Raw genomic sequence first — 26,379 nt, 5'->3', positions numbered from 1 at the left:
CCTGGTCCCCCAGGGGAGCCCAACCCGTGCACGACATGTTGAGGGTGCTTTGTACAGAATGAATGACTTTGTCCTGCACAGCAGCTAGCGGGGACCGACCTAACCCCCCGCCAAGGGACACGTTTCCCCCAGGATAACCCTATCCCCCAAGGCAGCGTCGCATGCCCCTTCATTCCAGCCTCTCGCCCAGGCTCGATGCCCCGCGGAGGGGCTGGACGGGGCCCTGCCCGGGCATGGGGTCCCCCCCAGCCGCAGGTCCCTTCCCGCGACCCCGGCAGCTCCGTCCCCGTGGCCGAGCCCTGCAGCCCTGGGCCGGGGACTCGGTGCGGCCCCAGCCCTGGTCCTGGTCCCTGTCCCGGTCGCGGTCCCGCCCCGGGGCCGGCACCTGCCGCCCGCCCTCCCCGCCCGCCCCATTGGCCCGGCCGCCCCGCGCCGCCCCCCGCGCCGGGCCCATATTAGCGGGCGCGGCGGCCGCGCGCTGGTAGCGGCGTGGAGGAAGGCGGGGGCGCCGGGCTGCAAGATGCCGCGCTCCTTCCTGGTGAAGAAGCACTTCTCGGCCAGCAAGAAGCCCAACTACAGCGAGCTCGAGAGCCAGAGCGGTGCGTGCCGCGCCGCGCGCCTGGGGCCGGGCGGGAGCTTTGCAAACTTTGCTTTTCACCCCACTTCATGCATGTGTCGCGCAGGGGTGAGAGGCGCCGAGGGTGTGGGTGTTTGGCTTTTGTTTCTGCTTTTCTAAAAGAAAAGTCTTTAAACGGGTGCGGCGAGGGAAGCTTTTCTTTTTATCATCTTTGCATGGGGCGGGCGCGGAGCCCCGTTACCGGGAGGGCACGGGGCGCGTTCCCCACGTTGTCCCCCGCTGTCCTGGGTGCTCTGGGCCCCCCATTTGCGGACCGGGAGGGCTGAAGCCCCCCGCCTTGGGGAGGGCTGGGTCCCCTCTCCCTTCGACCCGACACGTCGCGAGTCCCCCCCGTCGCCCGGCGGGTCGGGCGCCCCGCTGAGCGCCGCGTCCTGCCGCCCGCAGTGCTGGTGTCGCCGCTGCTCTACGAGCCGTGCCCGCTGTCCGTGATGCCGCCGGGCGAGGTGCTGGGCGGCACTGCCTACTACCCGCCGCTCGTGTGGGACGCGGGGCTGCTCTCGAGCCTCTTCCCGGCGGGCGGCGAGGCGGCGGGCAGCCCAGCACCCGGCCTCGACCTCGCCGCGCTCTCCAGCGAGGAGGACGAGGGCAAGAGCTCGGGGCCGCCCAGCCCGGCCTCGGCGCCCGCCGCCGCCGAGCGCTTCCGCTGCGCCCAGTGCGCCAAGGCCTACTCCACGTTCGCCGGGCTCTCCAAGCACAAGCAACTGCACTGCGACGCCCAGGCCAGGAAGTGCTTCAGCTGCAAGTACTGCGAGAAGGAGTACGTGAGCCTGGGGGCTCTCAAGATGCACATCCGGAGCCACACGCTGCCCTGCGTCTGCAAGATGTGCGGCAAGGCCTTCTCCCGGCCCTGGCTGCTGCAGGGCCACATCCGCACGCACACCGGTAAAGCTGCCCCTCGCCCCTGCGCCCTCCCGCCCTTATCGCCACCCGCTTCCCAGCTTGGCCGCCCGAAGCGAATCAGCGCTTTGGGTGTTATCGGGGGAGATAAGGGCTTCCCAAACCCCCTTGGCACATCCTTCTGCGGCCACAGCCTTTAAATATCCTCCTGGCCGCAATCGAGCCGGGGGTCAGGGCTCTGCTCGTAACTGCTGTGCACAGTGATGAGGACACGGAGCCGGCCCCGCTCAGGGCCACTTCCCCGTGAACGTGAAGGCCGGGCGCCCGTGGGCCGCGTGCGGGGCAGGTGCTGGAGCGCTGCCCCGGCCCCATGCACCTGTTGGAGCGTGGGGCGGCCGCAGCTGCTCCCGTGCAGCCTCCCGCTCCCCCAGTGCCCGCCACAAAGTGCCCCGAGCCGCCTTTGTGCCTGCCGGGCCCGTGTCATTGTTACTTGGCACCGATTTCACACCCTCTTAGGGGACCAAAGCCGAGGTCTGGAGGAAGCTGGAAGGACTTAATTGTGCTTTCCAAATTGAGCATACGCATTTGTTTCCTCCCAAAGAGCCTTTCTGACAGGAATTCACCCTGCCCGGGCTTTTCAATGCCAGCCGGGAGGGAGGGAGAAGGGGGAGGAAATAGCTCCAGTGGCCCCGTGGCGCCCGGGCCCTGCTCGCTATGATCCGATGAGCGCGGCGTGCTGCATGCGCTGGCCGCTCCGCAAACAGCTCCCCTAGCTCAGGAGCTCCGTGTTGTCCCCATCTCTATCACAAACTGATCCTGTGGCTGCTTCTAGCAGCACCGGGAGGAAACTCCCAAGGGAGGCTTTTCCCGAGGGAATGGCCATGTACCTCCCCTTGCTCCTGCCCTCCCCGAATAGTAAGAATAATAACCCCAGCCCTGCTTTTCACAGCGCTCCTCACCAACTTTAGCTAATGAATGGCCCCTTCTTTGATATTCTCGCCGTGTTGATGCACTGCTTAATTGGGCCCTTTGGCTTTGTCTCGCAGGTGAAAAGCCCTTTTCCTGCACACACTGCAACCGGGCCTTCGCCGACCGCTCTAATCTCCGCGCCCACCTGCAGACCCATTCAGATGTAAAGAAGTATCAGTGCAAAACCTGCTCCCGGACTTTCTCCCGTATGTCCCTGCTTCACAAACATGAGGAAACGGGGTGCTCTGGAACGCGCTAAGGACTCGGACCTGCTGCCTCCCTCCATGCCCATATGTATGTTGTAACTAGTTTCTGTAGGAGTTAGTTTCCATGGTGTTGCCGTATGTGTCCGACCTGCAGACACAGCTACTTGGGGCCTTAAGAGACTTCACACTCCTCGTTTCGTGCCTCCTGTGCAATTTTTAAGGCCTGATCCTTCTCCCAGCGGAGGCGGTAGCACCGGCCCCTGCGGATGCGGGACTGGATGTTCCCGCTGAGCTCGGGCATGAGCCGAATCCCACAGGTGCTGCCGCAAGGGGTTTGCCGGAGACCTGCGCCCGGTGCCTACTGGTTGCTGGAGGCACTCAGCACCTTGCAGGGTGGGACCTGCACCCTGACCACACCGCTGGTATGAAACATTGCAATTGTGTAGCTTTGGGGTTTGCTTTTGTTTTGGTTTTTTGTTTGTTTTACCATAACCACTTGGTAACTCTTTAAGAACTGGTATTTCGTTTTTTTGATGAAGGACAAAGTGTTAAGCCAAACCCCGTCCCCCTGCCCTGACTGTACATATGCCGCCTGTAGAAGGTGTAACTATGCAATAATACAGTGTCACATTAGTTGTGAAGCAGCTGCTTCTCCCCAGCACAATGACAATTTGCAATGCCTCCCAGATTAACAGTGTCCATGAAAGGCATGGGTAGCCATTTCAAACAAGAATCCTGTTTACAGAGCAGCTATGCACTCAAGCACCTGTTAATATGACTCTTAACAACTGCTTTTCAAGAGAACTGTGACTAATAGCGGGCACTTGTCAGCTGATACAATGGTGGCCTGTGTGGCTGCCGACAGGTGTGTGCCCAGTGCTATTTATGGGTGTTGACAGGTGCCTCCTCAATGCATCTTTCTTTGGACATTGTTTTTGCAGCATCATAGCAAAGAGGATGTTTACATTTCAAAGGTACACTGGTATTTATATATATATTTTTTGTGCCACAATTTTGTACTGATGAAACTTTTTATATAATTATATACAGTTTATTGATATTCAATAAAATGGTTAATTTATAATAGGGCTTCGGGGGCGCTGGGAGCGGGAAGGCGGCCGTGCTGGGGTGGCAGGTGGCTGCACGTGGTCCCTGCCGCTGCTACGTGCCCCGTGACGCCTCTTGCGGGAGCAGCGCTGGGCTGACTCAGTTCCTGCCCGTGCTGCGGGCGGCATCGCAGCGGGGAAAAGGGGAACTGGGCCACGGGCTCCCAGTTTTCGCTCACTTCACCAGCCGGTTGCTCTGGGTCCCAACCTGCCTCCCAGGGGAGGCTGAGGTTCAGCTGGGTCCTGGGGTGGTGACTGGGTGCAGGTTGGTTCTGGAGCACTTGAGCCTTGGCTGGGGTCTCTCGAGCAGGATGTGTCCCCTGTGCTGAGCCGGGGTGGGTGAGCGGTGTTGGCTGCCTGTCCTGCCTTGGTGGTGGTGACATGTCACCATGTCACAGCTCAGGGAGGCTGCTGCAGGGCTGTCCCTGCACTGACACCAGCCTGAAGGCACCAAGCTCCAGCCCAAGGGATCCAGGCAAAATCTGCAGGAGCCTCGATAGCCCCGTGTACCCCAAGCCCTTCAGGATGGAGTGGAGCAGGGTGCCTGGATGCTCCTGGGCTGCTCTCTGGCCAGTGTCCCAGATCCCTGCCAGGTGCCTGCAGCACCACAGCTGCTTCAGGCTGTTCCAGGTGCCCACTGGACTCCCTCAGCACTGGGATCTCATCCTTGTCCCACGTGTCCCCTTGCATTTCCACGGTGCCATCCTGGGCACAAACGCAGGCGGCCGCTCGCAGCCCCGCTGCCGCCGCGGCGCAGCAGGAAGACGCGTGGCCATAAAACGGAGCAGACCTGCTGCCCGGCCCCTCTTTAATTAAGCCCCAGCCCCATGTAAGGCAACTTTCCCAGCGAGCTGGACTCATTACTTTGTCATTAGGCGGCAGGAAGGTTTGGGGCTTGCTCTGCTGTGTGCTGGGCTCTTCCTTTTCCCAGCAGGAAGTGGGGGAGGGAAGCAGCCGCTAATTGCTTGCAGCTTTCCAGCCATAAACTGCAGGATTTGCAGGGGTAACGAAATAGTTAAAGAAAAAAGCCTGGTTTGGAGGAAGGACCACCTGCAGGAGCCGGAGAGGAAGGTCGAGGAGCTGATAAAGGGAAGCAGTGGCTGCCCACGTTGGGTGCTTCGAGATCCTTACTTTCAGGGCACCGAGCTTACCCATTTTCCAGGCTTTTGAGCCCCACTCTTGCAGCATGCAGATGTTGGGGCCTGCAGCGTGGGTCTGCCCCTCGCTGCCGTCCCAGAGCGTCACTGCTGTTGCTGGCACCAAGGCAGCCGAGGGTTTTCTGCACCCCGGTGCTGGTGAAGAGCGGGATGGATGGAGCCGTCCCAGCAGGCCTGGGTTCAGCCCTGGGAAATCCTTCCTCCCTTGCTTAAGCTGCTGCCTTCTCCCCATGCTGGCACCTGCAAGGGAAAAATCCGCCCAGCGCCGTTTCCCTGGGCTCAGCTGCTTCATAGCAGTAGGACGGCAATGAGAGTGGTGAAAACCCTTCTTTTTAGCAACCTTTGCTGGACTCTCTGGGCATTGGCCAGCACGTCTGACATGGGTGGGGGACCTCCTGGGACAAATCCGCCCGCATTCAAACACAAATACAGCCTTAAGACAGCAGGGAAAAGAATTGCGGCCTGCTCTGAATCACAAAGGAGCGGCCCACGGGTGCTTGTGCTGCATCTGCTCCCTGCGCAGCCCATGTCCCTCCGTCCGTCCATCCTGCTGTCCCTCCAGCGCATCCCTGACCTGGCTGGCTACAGAGCCCAAGGGCTCGTGGTGAAGCCTCGCTGCTTTTTACATTCCTGCTCCTTTTTTTTTTCCTTTTATTGCTACAGGAAATAAACACGCTGTAACTCCGCGGAGCCCGGCTCTTTCGTCCAGGTAGAGCAGGCTGCAGTGGGGGGAGCCGCTGGTGGCCACCTCGGTGACATCTGCAACCCATTACCCGCGGCGCTGGCGAGCGCGGGCGCCGCAGGTGGGGCGGGCGCCGGGCGCGGGGCGGGCAGGATGCGCCGCCCGCGGCGAGGTGCTGACAAAGCCAAGCGTTTGAACTCCCCGTTTTTAATTTCCACGGCCCTGACGGGACCTTGGGGCGAGCACGTCCGTCCCCCCGGCTCCTGGAGCCCATTCAAAGCGCGGGGGGAAGCACGAAGCGCAGCTCCTCCTCCTTGGCGGGATGGGGACGGAGGGAGATTCCCGCACGAGTCCCCGCTCCCGCAGCCCCGTTGCCGCCGGCTCCCTGCGGGCTTTTCCCTGCAGCACGTGTTGTGCGTGTGGGATGCCCAGGGCCGGGACACGTGTGCGGATGAGGCAGCCCTGGGGCAGAACCGCCAGGGATGCGGCTCCCCACATCATCTATGGGCTCCGCGCCATTGCCGCCGGCTGTGATCCCAAATTAATCTTTAATGGCTGTAATCCCAAATTAATCTTTAATCGGGTGTTAAAGCGGTGAGAGGGGGCCAGGGAGGTGCGGACAGCAAGTGTGGCACTCAAATCAAGCCACCCCGAGCCCGCCTTGCCTGCATGGACCCCTGTCCCATGCCAATGGGCACGACGAGATGGAGCCACGGGAGAAGCCCCGTGTGGGTCCCCAGTGCTGCACAGCAGGGCAGAAAGGGAAAGACGAAAACCGTTAAGCAGTTATATTTAATTTCTTCATCTGAGGATTAACAGCTTGGCGCAAGGGGGTGGGAGGGGAAGAAAAAGAACATGTACAACCAAAATCCTTATCCTCCCTATAGAAATCAGCACAGGTTTCACCAGCCCGGCTTTACAATAGCAATGCTGTGCTGTAACGTATTGGAGAGCTGCCTAGAAAATCATCAGAAAGTATTTTAAATCCAGCATAACATGCATATTTATGGATCACCTTCTGTTTTACTGGGCTCCCTGAAAGCAAAGCGAGGCCTGTTTGACTTCTCCCCATAAAACGGCTCGCGTTTCACAGGCAGGGAGAGTGGCGTCTCCTGGGCTAATTAGCGCGGGTCCCCCTCCACCTCCACATTTTCCACGCGGGGTTACGCTGGCGACGCGCTGTCTGTCGAGGCCGCGGCCCGGCACGGAGCCGGGGCCCGCGCGGCTCCAACAGGTACCAGCGCGGAGCCGCATGCGGCCCTTGCAGCGACGCCGGCTTTTTTGGGTTTTAATGTTTTTTTTTTTTTTTTTTCTTTTTCCTCCCCTTTTTTGGCCCTGCGAAGCAAATCGCGGTGGCGGTAGGAAGTGGCACGACCGCTGCCGCAGGAAGCCGATGTGTGTCAAGGAGGCCGGCGGCGCGAGGGGAACCGGCCGCGGGAGCTCCCCGGCGGCTGCCCCGCGGGGCGCAGGAAGGCGCCCGGCCTCCCCTTGCGCCCTGCAGCACGTGCCCTGCGTTGGGATGAGCCGTCGGGACCCTCGCGGGGCTTTTCCCTCGCTGGAGGCTGCCCAAAATGCGGCACGGCAGTGAGTGCAACATGCAGGGCGAGCACGGTCGGGGCTTTTGTATTCCGGCCCCTTAAAAACTAACCATAACTCGATGCTTCAGAAAGAGGCCCCCCTGAGCCCGTCGTGGTTTAGGTCACAAGAAGCAGCGGCGTAGGAAAGTTTGCTGCCCTGGTTTAGGGCTACTGCTGCAACGTCACCTGAATCTGCAAAAAAACTCCCCGTTTGCAGCAACCGCCTCCAGCATCCCCAAGCTGGAGGCAGCAGCATGGGCCCTTTACCTGCGCAGAGCATCAACAGTCATTAATGCCCCTTCTCCAGCACAGGCGCCACGGGATGCTCCTAGTCCAGTTTCTGCCCCAGGCACCGGTGAACATCCCCAGAGCGGCTGGTCCTGCATCCTGCTTGTACCCAGTTCCTGCACCGGGGGATGGAGATAGCCCGACAGGTCGCGGACATGCGGCCCGGGTTTGCAATGTGCAGGATTGCCGAGATCCCGGTGGGACCACGTGCCGCACGGAAGGCGCGATGCCCACGGCTGCGTGCGGGCAGCTCCGCCGGGAGCCGCAGCCAGCCCAGGGCAGGGAGGGCGGCAGCCTCGGCAATGCCGTGTCCGGAGCCGCACGGCAGCTGAGCGGGTGGGAGCAGAGCAGCAAATTGCAGCCCATGCCGGGAGAACCCCCTCGGCTCCCAGTGCTGCACCTGGCAGCCGCCTCTGCTTCCCTCTGCAAGGTGCCAGCAGTGGCCATGCTCCCAGGCCCGTGCCAGGGCCGAGGCAGTTGCACCTGGGGTGATGATTCACCCTCTTACCGATAGCCCACGCAGGAGCATTGATTCACTGCATCGGAGGAAAACACCTGGGATTCACTCAAGCCTTTTGGCCATTTGGCAATCCTGCTGCTTCCCTGCAAAGGGCTGGCATGGCCTGTGGACAGGGGCACTGGCCCATGTCCCTGTGGGTGCCACAAGAGCGGCCAGGAGCCAGTGGCCCCGTGCGCCTGCAAGGTCAGGTCTGCTGGGTCTGGTTTCTCACCAAGCCACGGCGCAGAGTCATTAATAACGAGCTCCAGTTGTGTCTATCCAGCCCCGCAGCCCCTATTTTCTCTTAAAACTGCACCAGGATGGAAATGAATTATCTCTCTTCATTTTCCTTCTCCCCCTGTCTGTGCTGCTGGCAAATTAACAGCTCCCCTCCATGCCAAGTGGTCTGCAGTTCATCTCCCGGAGCCCAGGCTTCACTCCCAATCTGCGCCGAGGAAACTTCAAGTAATTGCAGAAAACTATTCTGAAAGGGATCCAGCAGCAAAGAAGGCAGATAAATAGGGACCAGATGCCCCGCGAGCGGCGGGCCCGCCACGCAGCGATGCGCCCGGCGAGGCGGCGCCGAGGGACCCAGCGCGAGCCGGGGCCCTGCTGCGGGGGCACTTTCTGACGGGAAAACACCCTCCTTCGCCTGTGTTTCGGGATCAGATGCCCACCATTTTCACCGGCTTCGTTTTCATGCACATTTTTGCTAAGGGCTTTTGGTGGGAGAGGGAAAGCAGAGCTCGCGTTGACCCCTGGGGCTTCCCGCAGCTCAAAGCCCAAGGTCCAGTTTGTCCCCAAGGGCTCCTCAAAAGGTTCCTCTTCACTGTTATGTGGTGCAGGATTTTGCCTAATCTGCTCTGACAGCCACTTGGACATCCTCAGCTGCCCTGGTTCACTGCCAGTGCCTTGCGCCCATCCTGATCTGTTTTCCCCGTGGTGAAAGGGGGCAAGCGCCCTGCATTCCTCCATCCATGGCTAGCACTTGCCACTCCGGGTGCGGATAACACTGCGCAGAGGGGAGTGGGCTCTGGCTCCGCTCCTGAGAGAGACCTGCGCTCTGCAACCAGCATCGACAGCTTTGGAGAGGAGGCAGTGATGGATGCAAAGGAAAAAAAAAAAAAAATCCCCAAAGTAAACACCCTGGGGCTTTTGCATCCCAGGCGAGCCCCACGGGCTGTGCTGGGAAGCGGCGCTGCGGGAGCAGAGAGCCCCGTGTCCCCTGCGGGGGCGGCAGGACAAGCCCGCGGCTCCGGTGCCGCTACCTGCTGAGCAGCCCGGCGCCGCCGCGCAGATCAAAGCGCCCGGAGGTTTCCCCCGCAGCCCGATCTCCGGCTCCTTCCAGGGTCCCGGGACAAGCGTCCCGCTCTCCTTGAGGCCCTGAAACCTGCGGAAAGGCGGAGGCAGCTCCTCGTGGTGCTGCACCCAGAGCCCCCCCATCACTGCCCTCCTGGACACCAGCTCCACAAAAACAAGCGCGGGAGAGTCCTCCCAGCACCAGCTTCGCTACTTAGAGCCACCTACGCGCTCCAGTGTTTGCAAAACTGGGGAACAGGGTGGATCTGGTCATGCTGTCAGGAAAGTACCCAGCTGCAGAGACCTTTCCCAGGCAGAACTGCTCCTCTGGCCCGAAGGACATGGGTATTCCCGGCCTCCTGCTTCCTGGCAAGCAGCTTGCATGGAGCTCTGCCAGCTGGAGCACTGATCTGAACTGCTCCCGCCTGCCTTGATAAGAGGCTCCTGGTTCTCCTCCAGCTCCATGTGCCCCACGCGGGTCTGCACTGATGCAGCAGGTTGCACAGCGGCCCTTGGGCCACAGGGCTTGTTGACTTGTCACCTGGTGGCCCTGTGTAAGAAATGCATCCTGGCAAGAAAACCTGCAGTCCCCAGGAGAGGCCCTGCAGCCTATTTAATCAGAGGGGAGACAGGGGACCATGCTGGACCCCGCGCACCCATTGCACAGGCATCAGGAGTGACCGTGGGGACGTGTCCCGCGGCACCGCTGACCATGGGGACTTCCTCCCAGTGCCACATCAAGCAGCTCCTTGGTGGCAGCGCCCTGGCAACCTCTCCTTCTGCCCGGGCCTTGTGGCTGGCCACAAGCAGCCCCCATAGCACTCCAGGGCAGGTGGGCTTTGGGCGCTGCCCTCCCTGCAGCAGGATGGTGGAAGGGACTTGAGTCCCCGGTCTTCAAGTTCAGACTGACCCTCAAGGCTTATGGTGGGCACTGAGGCCATCCTGTGCCCCCTGTATCCTCCTCGCAGCCCTGAGGAGCAGCTCAGTGCAGTGTGATGAGGGTCCCCATGTTGCTCATGCTGTCGCTGCCACCATCTCCTCCCCCTCTGCAGAGCAGCACATCCCTCACACCAGCTCGATGCCTTCTCCTGACAGTGGTGCAGGAGCCAAACACCTTCCCTTGACCTTTCTATACTTGAATGTTATCCCTCAGCGGGGAAAAACTGCTGTGCAAGGGAAGATCTTCCTCCCATCTTGGCAGAAACCAAAAGTTTCCTGCAGGAGAACCGTGAGAAGCTCTTCACTTCGAGCTTGGGAAGCCCGCGGCTGCCAGAGAGCTCTTCGGATGTCCCCATGGGGATGCGGTCCCTCTTGGAGGAGCTGCCAGCTCCCGCGGTTCCTCCATGACACAAAATATCATTACTGAGCGCCAGGGAAAAGGGAACGATGATTAGAAAGAGAGAAAATAATAATGGCTAGTGCTTCCAAGAGTAACTGGGGGAGCCTCAGTTTGGAAAGCCAAAATTGCAATCCCTTGAAGAGGCCTGTTTTCCAGTGGTTTTTGCAGAAAAGGCCGTCTCGCTTTTCTCCCTTCCAGCCCCATCCTGAGGAGTTATCTGCATTCTGACACCAGGATTTTTTGCCATTTCTGCAAACCGTGGGCAGCAACTACTACTTAAGAGGCTTGTCTGGCCAGCACAGGGCCGGGGAGCGAGCGGCGATGGTGGCATGGCAAGGAGCCGGTCACCAAACCAGCTCCCCGTGTGGCTCGCCTGCTTGTGTCATCAATAACGGGGTAGCGTCACCCGCGCTGGGGACGTTGCCACGAGCGAGGCTGCTGAAAACAGCCCCTGGCCCGTGTCCACGCTGCCTGGCCTGGCCAAAAGGCTTCTGGACTCACTTGCAGCTTCTTGCATAACCCCCGGTGGCGAAAGGAGTTTCGCACCCTCCCTCGTTCCTCCTCTTCACCTCCTTCGTCTTCCTCGGCCTCGTGGCTCTCCCCGCGCAGGAACCCGGCGGCCCTGGCCCCCATATATAAAATTAGCGCCCTAGCAGGAGGCTGCAGGAGGAAACCTGCTCGGAGCGCTGCAATGCGAAGCAGATGCTCTCTGATTGAGCCCACGTGCGAAGGGCAGCGCGGCCCAGCGAGCCCGGCCTCGGCACAGAGGGCTCCTTCCACACTCGCCTCCTGTCCCGGGAGCACCGACGCACGCGGGAGCCGGGACCGCTCCGGCTGGGAGCCGGCGGAGCTGCAGGTGCCGGTGCAGAGGCACCGTTCGGATCCGGAGCAGCAATGTGCAGCGGGCACGTGCATCCGGAGCGGCAGGGTGAGGCGCTCCGGGTGCCGCTCGCATTCCCAGCACTGCATTGCACCCGGAGCAGCAAGCGCGCGGCCTCGGAGCGGCTCGCGGCCCCCGACGCGCTGCGTGTCCGTGCGCTGCCGCCCTGCACGAGGCTGCAGCAAAGTATCAAAGTCCGGGGGCCGGTGACCCCGGGCCGCGGGAGCTTCGCCCTCTGGAATCACCTCTCGCATCGTCCGGGCGGTTAAAAGCCCCGCGCCGAGCGGCCGTGTAACTTGAGAGCGATTTTCTCGATAAGATCTAGGCGCAGGGGGTGAGTTTGGGCAGGTCAGGTCGCGCGGGGCGCGCTCCCCCCGCGCCATCTGGGCCGGGGAAGGGTCTCCGCGGGGCTGCTGCCTTCGGTTCGCCTCGGTTTCTCCCCGTTGATGGTTCTGCCTTTGAAGGGGGGGAGTCCTCGCTTATCTCCTGCCCTCTGCATCCCTGCTTCTCCCGCTTGGCGAGAAGGGATGGCCATTTCTGCTTCTTCTCAAGGCGTTTTTCCACCCACCCTCCCTGGCCCTGGTGGGAATTGTCAGCTCGGAGATAACGAGAAGGATGAATTGTTAGCACAGGATGTTGCACGAAGCCCAAGTGCTATTTGCAGGCAATTTTAATAAGTAATAATAAGGAGAGAGAACTCCAAAGGAAGTAACCTGGTACACCAGACAAGGCAGATTTATCAAGGCAGAGAGGAAATACTCCCCAGAAATGAATCTGGCATGAGTTCCTGCACACCAGTCCCACGATCCTGTCTGCCACCACAGGCAACTCTTATCTGAAACAGTCCAGTGTTTAAAATAGACTGGAAAATAAATAGTCTTCCAGTGCGACTGATCCTCCAGAGCCTGCAGTTCATCCCAGCAGCATTTACAGTTTTCTCTGGAGTGTTTCCGACATATACTTCAAGGCCTTCCAACTCCTTTCTCCTCCCCTGCTTGTGACATTAATGAACCTTAAGGGATTCTTAAAGCACATTTTATGTGGATGCATTTTGAGGCAGGAGCAGGAGAGCGTCATTCCCAGCGCTCCGTGCCTCGGTGGACAGAGAGCCGCTTTGCAAGGCATATCCCAAACAGGAATCAATCAAACGTCGGCCCTAAGTGTTGCTGCGGCAGCTCTGCTAGCCGTGAAGTTGTTTAATGTTCATTGTTCACAGCTGTGTCACACTAATAGAGTATTTTATTGTTTTTCCAGTTGTACTTAAAACTATCATTCGTTATCCTGCCCGGCCGGCGAGCGCCTCACCTTTAATTGATGACACGAGACAAAACGCCTGGTAAAAGTTTCCAGTGGCTTTACCGCAACTGGAGCTGGCGGGCTGCCCGGGCCGGCTGCCGCGGGCTATCCCGGGGCGTCCGTCTGTCCGGCCCCTCCGGCAGGGTTGGATGCAGCATCGCATGGGCATCCCCATAACTGCGCTCTGCAGCCCCACGCGCACAGACCCCCGGGCCGGCTGGTGCTGGCGAGCGGTGCTAACATTAAGGTGCCACCACCAGGCCCTGCGTGCATCGCTCATGGTTCCCAACCCGAGTTCCCGAGCCATCCCGAACGGCCATCCCGAGTGCCCGTGGACCGCAGTGACACAAGCGCCGCGGTGCCGGCGCCGGGATCCGCACGGCCCTGGGGCAGGAGCTCTCCCCATTCCCGTGCGCGCCGACAGGCTGCCGGCAGCAGTTGAAAGGGGCGGCATGAAAGAGAAAGAACTCAAACAACCCCGAAGTGAAGGGCCTGTAATTTATTTACTCCCCCCCAATGAATGCGGGTTGCAAATCACTCTGTATAAAAATAACTCCTTTCTCCAACTTTTGATCTCTGATATTCCTGTGCTTCCCTGGGGAAAATGTAAATCTATGAACTTATTACTAATGTTTCCTGTCCCTGACAGTGGAGCCAGTTGATATTTTACTTGAGAAGCCAGAGAGAGAAGAAAAAAAAAAAAAAACACGCAGCATAAACTTAATGACTGCAGACTGTTTCCAATCTTAGTTTCACTTTTCAGATGGAGAGTTTCCATCTTACAACAGGGAGAGGGAGATTTTTAAATAAAACATGATTTAACTTTAGCCAAACTTCCTCCTAGTGTTTATGCTTTTGGCTTGGGGCTTGATCCATTTAGAGCTGGTTGCTTTTGAAGCAGCCCCGGCCCGTTGGTGTGCACCCGCACGCTGCCTCGTAACCCCTCCCCGACGCCTTCGAACCGTGATTCCCTTGGCCTCTGTCCACTCCGCTTTCCCCTGGCTCCTCAGCCCCTTTTCCAAAGCTGGAGAGTGGCTCTGGGCATGGCACTTGCTGGCACTGGAGGGGGACGATGGCAAAGCCCATGGGTGAGTGCTGGGAGCCCCAAGGCTGAGCCGGAGCTGTGGCTGCCTCGGGCACCTGCACCTGCCGGGGCTGCGCGAGACACAGCCTTGTTCCAAAGGAAAAACACTTTGGAAAGCTCCAAGCTGTCTCGTTTTGGTGTGTCCCTCCCCAAGCGAAGCAGCTGGTGCTCAGGAAGCCTCCTCCATGCCCAGGAAGCCCTGGTGCCCCATCCCACGTTCTGCAGTGGTGCGGAGGTGCCGTCGGGTGCAGGATGCAGCTCGGTGCATGGGCTGCCCCTGGCTGCACCGCTCTTCTCCTGCAGCTGAACAGGAAGAAAAGAGACTCCCCAGGCAAATCTCAGCAGGAGGAAGGTCATTTCCTGCCGTGCTGCTCGGCCGGCCCCTGCGCCCGTTTCCTCTGCTCCGGCTCTGGCTCCTTGGCCGCGAGGGCTCCCGGCGGCAGCAGCTCTCCTTGACGCGCTCCTGCTTCTCCTTCCCCTCCGTCCGCATGCGGCCGGGATGCCCCCGCTCCCTCCTCCTTGGCACATCCCGGCCGGCTCCGGGAACAGGTCCCTGTGCCCGCAGTGATGCTTCCTGCAGCGGGGGAGCCCATCCGAGCTCGGTTCCCTCCCTGCGAGCGGGACGTTCCCGCGCTGTCCCCAGCCACGCGCGGGGGCAAGAGGGGCTCCCCGCACGGGCTGTGGCTCCCAGCTTCCCATCAGCTTCAGTCGTGCTGGAAATCCCACGCTTTTATTTTCATTTCCCTTCTCTGTAGCTGCAAAACGGCCGGGATGTTGCTCCAGTGCTGGTCCCAGCCCACAGGACAGGGACCAGGTGCTGCTGCTGCATCCCCAGCTCAAGAGGCTAAAGGTGCCCTGAGGCTCCGGAGGCTGCTTTGAGCACAGATATTCACTACGCAGCCAAAACCAAGATCCTGGGCAAGCAGTTGGGCCGTAGGAGCGAAGCCTGGGGGGTGGAGGGGCCGTGGTGCCCACGGCCGCTGCATCCAGGCCTGCTCGCCAGGCTGAGTCTGGGCCTTCGGCCCCATCCTCCTCCTCCTCCTCCTGCCGAGTGTTTCCACCAGGGCCTTCTACCTGCCAAGACAGGGCAGAGGAAGAGAAGGGAAAAACCCCCGGGAGGAAGCGGCCGGTCGCCAGCAGCCTCGGCACGCGCTTCCTCTGCCGAGAACCTGCGGAGAGCCGGGCTGGAAGCGGGAGCTGCTCCCCAGGCCCAGCTCAGCACAGGGAGCTGCCCCCGCGCGCCCGGAGAAGCCGCTGGCAGCCGCCCCAGGCTGCCTCGTCCCGACGGATCCGCAGCAGGAATAACTGCCAGCCCCCCCCAACAAGGGCCCGGCGCCGTGACGCAACCCCGTGCAAGCTCATTCCCTGGCTCTCTGTAGTCTGAAGTCTCCTTTAAAGCCCTAAAGTAAGCTAGCAGCAGGATTGCATCAGTCTGGGGTTGTTTTGCCCTTGTTGGCAGTCTTGTCCCTGCCAGCACTCCCAGCACTTCGTGGCCATGGCCTGAAGCTGCTAAATACTCAAAAATTGTTCTTGTGCAGGTGTAAAACCCTTTTTTCCTGCATGCGTGGTGATTGCTGCCTTCCTTATAAATCCAAAGCATCCCTCAGCCTGGGATGATGAGTCCCGCAGTGCTGGGCAAAGCGCTGGGCTTGGGAGCTCGGGGACGTCTGTCACCATCTCCGAGCACGGAGCAGGGCGACGAGAGCCCCCGCGGCTTGTGCCCATCGCATCCCATCCGCTCCGCAGGGAAGCGGCCGCAGTACCCGGCGGTACAGCCGTGACTCGGCCGTTAGTCAGCGAGCTGGAAAGTTTTCGACATACCAGCCCGAGCAGGAATGTTATTTACTGAGCATGGGAGAGGCTTGCACAAGGAGAAAGCCTCCGGCCCGGCTCTTCCCCATGTATGGATGTGAAGCTGGTGTTACTCAGCAGGATACAGCCCAGACGGGATCCGGCGGGGCCGATTCACGCCGGCATCTCGCTCCGTGGAGGAAACGGCCCCCGAGGCGCCGAGAAGCAGCCAGGCACTCGGAAACCCGGGGAAAGAGGGATGCGGGTGGAGGGAACGCACCCTCAGCAAGCAAGCGAGAAAAAAGCATAAGAACAAGAAGGATGGAATCAAGAGGCACTTTCTGCTGGTAGCTCAGCCCAGCACGGGGGTCGCTGCTCGCTGGCTCCGCCGGCGCCGGCCGGGCGTTCGCCCCGTCCCGGTGCCGCGTGCGTTCCCGGCGGAGCAGCGAGCCGGCGCACAAGGAGCCCGTCCTTGGCGGCGCACGGCGCACGGGGACAGGAAGTCCCCGTGCAGACAGCGAGTCTGCAGCACCGGCGCCGCCGCCGCGGCCGGCCGGGCAGGACGCAGGCACGGCCAGGGGACGAGGCCGGGGAGGTGCAGCCCGATGCGGGGTCAGTGAGCGCTGCAAACCAGCGCAAACCCCCCCCCGGGGGAAGCGTCTCCATGACATTTCCAGGCCTGGGGCAGCCTCGGCTGGGGCTGCCCCTTTGCAGCTGGGTGACTGCACTTGCAGCGGTGCCGAGGAGGCATCGGTGACACGAGGCCCCTGCCATCCCGCGCCATGGGGCAGCAGCCCCGCTGGGAGCAGGGTTCTGCCCGTATCACACGGACGCTTTGCAGCCACTGCATCTTTTCTGTCCATGCTTCCTGCTGGAAGCAGATCCGTGCGGGGCCGTGCGCTCCCGCCGGGAGCGGGCAGGGAAGCGGCATGGAGAGCCGGCCGGGCTGCCCCTCGCCCCGGCACCTGCCGCATAAAGGCTGGATTGAGACTCGCGCGCCGGCGGCGGGCGCAACCTGTCAAGGTTTGCAGGCGGCTGAAGGGCCATCTGTGAAATCCATCGGCAGCTTTTCCGGGAGGTTTAACCCCTTCGAGCCCTGCACTGCCTGGTCTTTCCCATGGCTCCGGCCCGACTCCCAGCACATGTTGACTCCCTATGTGCATCCACATGCAGAGACGGTCTCCCAAGCAGGGAGACCGCAGAAAAGGTCCCGGGGGATTTGCGCTGTGGCTCCTAAGCCCCTGCAAGTGATTCCCCATGGAGGCTGTTCTGGGGCTGCATTTTCAGCTGTGCCCGGGGCTGGTCTCTGCCTCCAGGGCAGTTCGAGCTGAGGTACAAAGGTACCTGTTGAAAGCAGCTCACAGCAGGGGACGGGTCCGTGTGTGCAGTAGCTCTGCCCCCATGGAAAGCTTGGCCCTGCCTTGGCTCCTCTCTGCCGAGCGGCTGGATGGAGTGGGAGGGAAGCACATGACGGCGTCTTGCCACCAACTGTGGAAAATCTTGCGAATCTTGCACAGAGCCGATGGCATCTCCTCTCTGCACACCGCATGCACGGGAGGGTCCGGCACTCGCCTCCCCCGGGAGCTGGGCCCACTGCTGTGCCCTGGACCCCGACACCGGCGTCCAGCTGGAGCGAGCGCAGCCGGAGGTCACAAGAGCAGCTGGCAGGAGGCAGCTCTTAGTTTTCCAGGTCTTCTCCTCTGCATATTCCCCCCTCAGAGAGCGCTGGCCGCCTCGCAGGGGGAGGTTTGCAGGGCCCTGCGACGCTCTGGGTCGTGGCCTGCAGGACAGGCTGTGCAGGGGCAGGAGCCCCGGGCACGAGCTCACGTCTGCTGCGAGCCCGGCCCGGGAGGTGCCGAAAGCCGGGGCTGCTCCGGCACTGCCAGCCCCAGCGCAGGCCAGAGCGCGGCCACAATGCCCGTCCCGCGCGAGGCCAAGGAAGGGCAACCGCGCGTGCGTGCCGGGCAAGGAGCAGGGAATCGCTGCAGGATTACGCACCGGCCACAACCAAAACGCCTGTTTGCCCTGACGCCGGGAATGGTGCAGCGAGGCAAAGCGCCTCCAGTGCTGCCCCAACGTGCCGGAGCTGTGAGCGCTTACGAGCTCAACGCGAGCCCTCAGGGCTGCCGTGAGCCCCAGGGTATGCGGAAAGTGGCTGCTTGTGCAAGATGCTGCCGCGGTGCCCAAGCTGCAGCACCCACCGCCAGTCCCGTCCTCAAGCACATCCTGGCCATGGCTGGGCACCCGCTGAGCTGGCCGGAAGAAATACCCTTAGCTGGCACCTATCGATGAGCTGAAAACAGCCTTTCGTGGGAAATCCTGCAGGCAGGCCTGGGTGGGAGACGGTGGTGAGCGCAGCGCAGGCTTGACGCTGTTCACAGCTCATTTCATTGCAACGTGTCTACGGCGTTGACACGTCGGTGTCTGCTCCTGCACGGCCCCTTCTTGTCCCCTTCCAACAGCCCCCAGCAGTGCAGCCCCCGCAGGATCAGGGCCACCCGTGCCCACAGGAACATCCCAACGGAGGGGCCCGGTGTGTGGAGCCAGCGGGGGGCAGCGACCCGGCCCCCGGCGGGCCCTGCTGCGCAATATCCAAAGTGGCTGTGAGAAGAAGCAGTCGCTGGGGCCGCAGGTGGGAAGGTGTCAAGTCGTACGCGCGGGGCTATAAACAGTGCGTGCCCATAAAGGAGATCAAAGGCGCCCGGGTTTATTTTCAGAGGGGCTGTTTCCTCTACGGGGACAAAGAGCCGGGGAAGGGGGGAGCGGAGGGGCGAGAGCGGAGCCAGGAGCCGCCTCTCCCGCGCGTCCCGTCCGCAGGTTGCAAACTGCCCCCATCCCGGCTGCTCCGGCCTCAGCACCGCAGCCCGCCGGTACAGCGGGAGCCTGCCACCCCCATGGGCCAAAACATGGGCTGGGACATGGGACGAGCTGTCGTGGTCCCGGTGGCCCCGCACGCCCTGCGAGCGGGATCGCTGCTTCCCAGCGCGGGAGGAAGTCCAGGGGGGAGGCGAGCGGGGCCGGTTTGCCGGCAGCGGAGCTCCGGGGTCAGAGAGCAGATGTCCCTGCTGTAACGAGGACATGTTGGCTCCGAGCCGCCGGTATCCTGTGCAGCCGGGGCTCTGCGGCCCGGCTGCGGGCACAGAAACATCCCTGTGCTTTCCCAACGCTCTGGATTGAGCCTCGTGGAGCTATCTGGGGTCTCGAGTTAGGGAGTTTGCACATAACCATGCAGCAGCAGAAACTGGGGTCCTGGCTAGGGGCTCCTAAGCCACCTCTTCTATTTCTCCGAGCAGTAACTCTGTCCCCCAATGCGTTTCATCCCCATGAATATGCCCCTGCACATTTCCCAAATGCATTTTCCAACACTGCTTTCCCCAGTGCTTTTCCCTCAATGCTTTTCCCCCCAATGTATATCCCCTATGCATCCCCCCAGCACATTCTCCACCAAGTTTCCTAGTGTTTGCACTGATGGGCCCCGTGGGTCCAGCCCTGACACCCGTTCTCCAGGCAAACACCCCCGGGCAGGCGCTCCGAGGTCTGCACGGATCCTGCCAAGGGCTTCGCTGCCCAAGGCTGTGTAATCCTCACGGTCTCACTCGCCTTCCTCGCGCCACGCGGGCAGGCGCCCGGCCCGCCAGCTGCCCCCATCCAGCCCCGCGCACGCACAAGTGTCAGCGCTAACGTTTGCATGGAAATGTCCCGCGGCAGGAAATCGGGAACATCTGTCCCGGAATTGGCAGCACCTGCTTCCTTGGCCGGAGTGTGCTGCAGCCCCGGTGCCGGCGGGCCATGGAGCCTGCACTGCCGCCACGGGGATGGCCCCGAGCATTGTGCCCATGGTGGCATGGAAATTGTCCCCGGAGCTTTGGCCTTATAAAAACTGGGAAATGGGGGCTCCTTTCTCCAGAAATGGTGCAGAATGGGCTTCGCACCAGCCCTGCAGTGCGCCCCACACTTGATGCATCGGCCCTCCCTGCCGTGCAGGACTGGACCTGAAACCGCCTGTCTCCAGTGCTCCCCAGGGCCTTGCTGCTGACTCCTCACTTTTCCAGGCTTTTGCAGGCTTTTCCAGGCTGCTTTATGAGCCAAAGGAAGAGCACAGCATTCACTTTCCCTCGGAAAGGGGAGGCCCGGCTCCCACGCCGCCTCTGCAGCACCTGCCGCCGCTCGGGCCGTTACCTTCCCATGCACAGGCACCGCGAGGGAAACACATTGCGCACTCTTCAAGGGAAATTTCACTCTGTTTTGAACAAATATTTATCCCACCTGTTTCCTGCCTGGGACGGTTGGGAGCCCAACAGGAGGCCGGCGGGTCAGCGGGCAGAGGAAGCGTTGGGGAACCTGCTGCTCCTCGCGCTCAGACCTTGGTGTCCTCTCTGCACCACTCGCGGTGGTTCACTTCCCGCTGAGGGTTTTTGGCCAGCAAGGGGTTGAGGATGCAGTAGCTGGTGCAGAGTGTCCGTGTTTTTAGGGGAAAGGAGAGGGTTGGGGTGCTGGATTTGGTGTCTCTCTGGTGAGCACCTGGACCACTGCCTTGTCCTGCTTTCCTGCGCCTCCTCCATCCTGCAGCCCAATGTGCCCATAAATCCCTCTTGGTGAAGGCCTCATGGCCACTGGAACCATGGCCTCGTGATGGCAGGGAGACCTTAGCACATGCTGGAGTCAATGGGAACAAAAGTCTGCAGCATTTGCACCATTTCCACACTGAAATGTTCCCCCTTCCTCCTCGGGTACCTGGCACTGCGAAGGCCTTGATGTCGCTCAGAGTATTTCAGTGACAGGGGAGCTCTCTGCCCTCCCCGGATCCGGGCTTTGCAGCAATATTGGACCAGGTTCATGCTCAGCTGCAGCTCCTGTGAGCATCCCCAGACCTGCAAGCCTGAGGGTTTCCTTACAAACCTGAACCACACAACGCATTGAACTTCTGGCAACCTCCAGCCAAGCTGAGCGGAAACCTGGATCCCATTACGGACTCACCTGGCCTGAGTTTCCAGCGAGCACGTGCTGTTTCTGGAGCAAACGTGTCTTGCCTTGCACTTGGTGTGGGACTAGGTATTTTTTATAGCTTAGTTTCCAAGCTCATCCCAAGCTTTGGGATGAAGGGAATATTGCATTTTATTCCCTGTGCTGCCACGGCTTTCCTTGAAGTCACGCACATCACAAGCACACGGATACTCAGGTCTGTCCCGCAGAGCCAGGCAGCATTTTGGGGTAGTTACAGCAGTTTATGGCGCAGAGGAGACTGCACCATGCCCAAAGCAAATGCGCTGCAGCCAGTGGCACCGGGGCAGGTTATTCCCTCCCAGGCCCCTCGTGTCCCAGACGGCTGCCGGGCTTGCTCGGATCCCCGCCACGCCGCCGGGCACACGCAGCCCGCAGATGTTCGCAGCGGCATCGGCTCTTTCAAGCCCCAAGCACGGCCGCTTCCTGCTGAGGCAGCACATTCCCGGCAGGAGGGGAAGGTCGCATCCGAGAGGCTGGGGCTGCCTCCTGCTTCCTTTCCCTGCTCCTGGGGATGGCTTTATCAGCGGCCACGGCTTCCTTCGGTTCCTGCAAGGTGCAACCCCAAACCTGGTGTCAGCGCCCGGCCCCACTCACCTGCTCCCCTCGCGCCAGAGCTTCCTTCCTCCTTGCTACACAGCAGCCTCGCTGGAGGTGCCCAGGTCCCATCGACAGGAGCGACGTGCGGGGTGGGACATGCCCCTTGTGTGTGTCCCCCTGTCCTGCCTGGCATCAGGAGCAGCAGAACATGGATCATCACCCCACAGGACAGACCCATAGGCATGTGCGCTCCCGCTCTGGGCTGGCGGGAGCCACTCGAACATCGCACGGAAGTTTTTGTGCCCAGGGAGCTCCCCAATGCCTGCCCGCCCTCCATCACCCCCACGTCCCACATCGCTGCTTGCTGCACCTCTGCTTGTCCGTCTGGAAGCGGGCACAGCATTCCCGAACAGCGGGAGCCTGGGGTGATGCTGGGCACCCAAAGCAGGGCAGCACCAACATCTCTGCTCTCTCTTGCCCGTGGTTGGGTTTCCCAGCCGCTCGCACCACACTGGGCACCACCGGGGCGAGAGGAGCCCACGCGGTGCCGGTGCCATCCCCCGCGGGTGCACGCTGCCCGTGCACCGTGGCGTCACACGGACGACTTTTCCTGTTTATATCCTGCCTTGAGGCTTCGTCCCGGTTGGAATTCAATTCCTGGCAACAGGAGAGCAGAGATAATTCCTGCAGGAAGCGGGAGCCGCGGGCCGGTGCGAGTGGGGCAGCGCCGGCCGCTCGCTGGGCCCGGACGTGAATGGCTTCCCTCCTTCCTTTGCAAAATAAAGTGCAGTGTTGATATAAATGGAGTCACTTTCCTTCTCCTCCCCCTCCGCCGCTGTCATTAATGAATCACCAGGGCCACCACCTTCTTTTTTTGCAGCTATTTGCTCTGCTGGGGGAAGCGCTGAGCGCTGCAGGACGGTGAGCAATGGTTAATCACCAAGAACAAGGTGGACGGTGACCGAGCGGGGCCATCCTCCCTGCTGCACCAGCTCATCCAGAGCCTCTTTCACTGGAAATGACAGCATTTCTTGCAGGAAGAGGATGCACGTTTGGGCAGGCTTGGGCCATTGCACGTTGTGCTGTCACGAGAGGAACCCCTCTGGTTGCATTGTGTCATTTTGGATTGTGTCCCACACTCCTTCACAATCCTGTACTATATAACATTAAGTCTTGTTCCAGCTGCAGGAATGTTTTTCTGCACCCGTCCCACCTGCACTACACATTCAGCATACTGCTTGGTGCAGAAACTGAAGCAAAATTTGCCAAGTCAATCATAAGGAAATGAAACTTTCACGCTTACTAAAAAATGAAATGTGGGCATCATCATAACAACAACAAAAAAAGCCCGTCAGCATGAGTCACGGAGACTTTCTCCCGTGGAAAATCCACCGCGATGACTGTGTCTCTGAGGGGTGTTTCGCTCCTGCGGTGCCGGGTGCGTGATGTGAGCGCAGGGCGCTGCTGCGGCCGGGGAGCAGAGCACGGCGCGGGCAGTACAAACCAGCCGAGAAGCCCCCAGCAGTGTTTGCTTAGCACAAAGTGATAAGGAAGAGACAAAAAAAATCAGTTCGACTCACTCGGTGTGACCAAGGGCCTGGCTGCCTGTTGCCTGTGGCTTAACCAGGCACAGATGCTCCAAGGACTCCACTTCCCTTGAGCACAGCTTACTCTCCTAAATCCACTTTCACAACAGGTTTTAATACTAACTTCAGAATAGTTTATAATCTCCTAATTTTGGAATAGTTTATATTCTCCTAAAGGCATGGATATACTCTGGTGGCTATTTATGTTCTGCTGGTGTTTACAGTTCTCTGCGGTGGGGCCTGGGGGGATCTGACCCCGCAGGACATGGGCGCACGGTCCCCATGCCTTGCTGTGACTTCCCATTTGTGGATTTGTTGGCACCGCCAGCGTGAGGTGAAGTGTGGCAGGGAACCAAAAAGCCCTGCAGGAAACAAAAGAAAATAAATGTAGTTTTGGAGGGGCTCTCCAGGCTGGGTCGCTTCCCTGCAGTGAGTCCCAGCAGGAGCTGGGCTGCAGGGTTCGTGGTGCTGAGGATGCAAAAGCAGAAGGACAACTCATTGGGAAGCAGGGAAAGGGGAAGCAGGAGCTGTGCACTGTGCGTCCCCTCGTTGAGCACCCCGGCCTGGGGAAATTGCCGCGGGAAAGCCTTGCTCCGAGCCCTGGGTTCAGCAGTGCCATGATCTGCTAGCAAAGCTCTTGCAGGCTGAGCACCGAGGTGCATCCACACAGGCTGCCCTCGAAACAGCCAGATCCTGCTCCTTGGACCTGATTACAGCCCAAAAGAAAAGTGCAAGAAAGCTGCCCGCATCCGGCTTTGAGCAGCCGCACACCTGGCCTTGATACATGGTGGCCGGGAGCACCACGTGGGCCGCAAGGTTAGCAGGCCAGCGAGCAATTTTCCAAGCACGGGGCCTGATATGGAGCCCAGGTGAAGCCGTGCAGTGCCCAGGGCAGTGCTGACCGCTGCCCTGCACCTGGAGCACGACGCGGGCCTTGCAACGCGCTTCCCTGAGCGTGCACGGGCTGCAGCGTGCAGGCAGCCGAGCACCCAGAGCACCCGGAGCACCCGAAGCACCGAGGCTCCTTGTGCAGCGGCGAAAGACGCACGGGCACCCACGGCATGCGGGACCAATGCCAGCACCTGCCCCTGTCCCAACCGCTCCATCCCCGCGCGGCGGAGCCGGGACGCGGCGCTGCCTTCCGAGCCCGGCGCCGGCCCCGCGCGCGGCTCCGCGCTGCTAATGAGAAGGCCAAATGGCTTCGAGGGGCTGCTCGCAGCAGGCGGCGCGCAGCGGCGCAGGCAGCCAGGGCCGTTTTAATCACTTCCAGACTCGTGTGGGAGGTCAGGGCCCTGGGGTGCTGCTCCATGTCGGTTTTATAAACACGGCCGTTTTTCCAGATGGCGGCTGGCTCCAGCCTGGCTAGCAGGTTGATTGGGCCAGACCAAAATAACAACAGGTGGAGAACAGGCCGCGGCGGCCTGACGCTATCTCCTTTTTCCATCTCATCCCCCAGTGATTTTTCCTTTTTGCCTTTTTTTTTTCCTTCCTGCGCGGAAAGCGCCTCCCGTGCGCGGGGGCAGCCGCCGGGCTGGGCTCCGGGGCCCGGGCTCTGCCAGTGGCAGCCGCGGTGCCCCGGGGAGGCCGGGACGGCGCTGCAGGGAGGTGAACGGGCAGCGCCGCAGGCAGAGGCTGCCCCGGCTGCAGGTGCAACGCGGCGAGGGGCAGCACCGCGTGGCACAGCACGGAACGACGTGGTTTAGCATGGCATGGCCCAGCATGGCATGACATGGTTTAACATGGCATGGCGTGGCACAGCACAGCATGGTGCATCATGGCATGGCACGACATGGTGTAATATGGCATGGCATGGTCTAGCACAGCACGGCATGGTGCATCATAGCATGGCACGACGTGGTGGATCGTGGCATGACATGGCATGGCACAGCACGGCACAGTAGCCAGCCCATGCACTAGTACCAAGGCCGTGGAGGCCACATCCTCCAAGGATTTCCTCCTGCCAGGAAGGCCCCGATTCGGCAGATCCATCGTGCTCCAACAGGCTGTTTGCCCACCATTTGCCTTCCAGGGTTATTTCTTGTATTTCTCAAGGGAAATCCCATGCCAACAGTCAGGGACAGCAGGGCCACAAGCACCTCCTGCCAGCCCAGCCAGTGCTTCCGATCAGCGGGGATCCAGCCAGGATCGGGATACCCTGTTTGGGTGCGTAGCTCCAAAACCAGGAGCTGCTCTGAGAGCTGCAGATCTGCACTCCTGGAGTGGGGAGGCCTGACTGGCCGTGGGCAGCCTCAGAGGACATGGTGTTGAGGCTCCTCCAAGCAGAGAGCTGGCAGGATGGAAAACCACAGCTTTATCCCGGGCGCACATGGACTGCTCTCCGCATAGAGGGCCCTTTCTTATTTCCCACTCACCCCAGAGCCAAAATCCCTCTGTGGGCCAAATCTTCACGTGTAGGAGGTGAAGTTTTGGCCAGAGACTCCAAAGCAATTGTGGGTGCAAACAGAAGAGCGGCAAGCCCAGCCTAGCACATGCTCCGGCTTGTCACTCGCGGTCACCGGCATGTGCCCAGGTGCCCAGCTATGGCAGGGAGCAAAAGAAGGGGGAAAAGCCTCGTGTTGGGCGCAAAACCCACTTGGGCCCTGTCCCGGCATGGCCAGCAGCATCTCCCGCCCCATCCCGGCCACGGTGCCGGCTGCTCCCGAGCGCCCGGCCGGTGAAACCCTGCACAGGAGCCCGGCCGCGCTCCGCGGGGGCCGTCTGGCGTCACCGATCTTTATTTCCTAAGCAAGGGCCAAGGCTTAATTAGTCCAGACGTTTCACTGTTCGCAGCCCCAACACTAACATCTTTCTTCAGCCTGCTGTGATTTCTTCCATCGGAAACGGTCCACTTTTGCTCCGAGCACGGCGGCTTGCAGGGAATTGCGTGTTCCCCTCCCCACTGCTAATTACGTGAGCCCGAGGTAAATATGCTCCTGTCCCTGCCTCTAATTTGTATAAATTGCTCTCCGCGTTGCAATTTAGCCTCTAAGTCCCCTTTATTTCGTGTTGATGAATGGAAAAGCGGCTTCCCCCTGTGCGCCATAACCAGCTAGCGCACGCGGCGCCGAGCCGGCCCAGCTTGCGGTGCATGTGGAAGAAGGGTGTCCTCGCTCCTAGTGCCCACGTCCTGTGCGTGGGCAGCCTGAGGAATTAATGGGAGTGCACAGGAGATGGGGCCACACGTGCACCCGTCTCGCACTGGAAAGGGAGCTGGACCTGGCCTGGGCGAGCGGTTTGATCCCTCCCAGCACCGCGGTCTTCCTTGCGCGGAAGGGCCCGTGGCGGCAGCGCTGCCCCCTGCGCCCACCTTGCCGGCTCCTGCAAGAAATCCAGGGAGGCAGAACTGTCTAACCCCGGTTTTACAACCTCCTAAAATGGAAATAGTGCATTTCTGGGCGCCGGGGTCTGGACAGCTTTACTCGTGGAGGCAGGTAGGAGAGCAAATCTGGAAACGCTCTCAGGTCTGGGAAGCGGCGCAAGCCGGGCTGCAGCTCCCCTTTCCCCCAGCCCTTTGTTTAGGAATCCCATTTGTGCCATGTCTAAATATGCCCCGCTCCTACAAACACTTCCTCCCAGGAAAAGGAACAGGCCTGCGACTTCTTCGC

General features: G+C 60.8%; 1 protein-coding gene across 1 annotated transcript; it reads left to right on the top strand.

Annotated features, from left to right (window-relative positions):
• Positions 1 to 518: 518 nt before the first annotated feature.
• SNAI1 (snail family transcriptional repressor 1) lies at positions 519 to 2,707 on the top strand. Its single transcript, XM_010217650.2, has 3 exons — positions 519 to 599; positions 1,022 to 1,519; positions 2,521 to 2,707. The coding sequence occupies exons 1-3, from the start codon at positions 521 to 523 to the stop codon at positions 2,700 to 2,702; spliced, it is 759 nt and encodes a 252-aa protein (XP_010215952.2). The 5' UTR covers positions 519 to 520; the 3' UTR covers positions 2,703 to 2,707.
• Positions 2,708 to 26,379: the final 23,672 nt, after the last annotated feature.

The sequence above is a fragment of the Tinamus guttatus genome, unplaced genomic scaffold (assembly GCF_059628265.1).
Source record: "Tinamus guttatus ecotype Peru unplaced genomic scaffold, ASM5962826v1 Tinamus_guttatus_pri_ptg000027l, whole genome shotgun sequence".
NCBI lineage: Eukaryota > Metazoa > Chordata > Aves > Tinamiformes > Tinamidae > Tinamus > Tinamus guttatus.
This window is presented reverse-complemented; position numbering and strand designations above follow the sequence as displayed.

Bases quoted from the DNA above. Each gene is read 5' to 3' on its own strand.
- SNAI1 (XM_010217650.2), top strand. From the start codon at position 521: ATGCCGCGCTCCTTCCTGGTGAAGAAGCACTTCTCGGCCAGCAAGAAG. The intron at 600-1,021 runs GTGCGTGCCGCG...TGCCGCCCGCAG, and splicing joins CGAGCTCGAGAGCCAGAGCG to TGCTGGTGTCGCCGCTGCTC. The intron at 1,520-2,520 runs GTAAAGCTGCCC...TTTGTCTCGCAG, and splicing joins CCACATCCGCACGCACACCG to GTGAAAAGCCCTTTTCCTGC.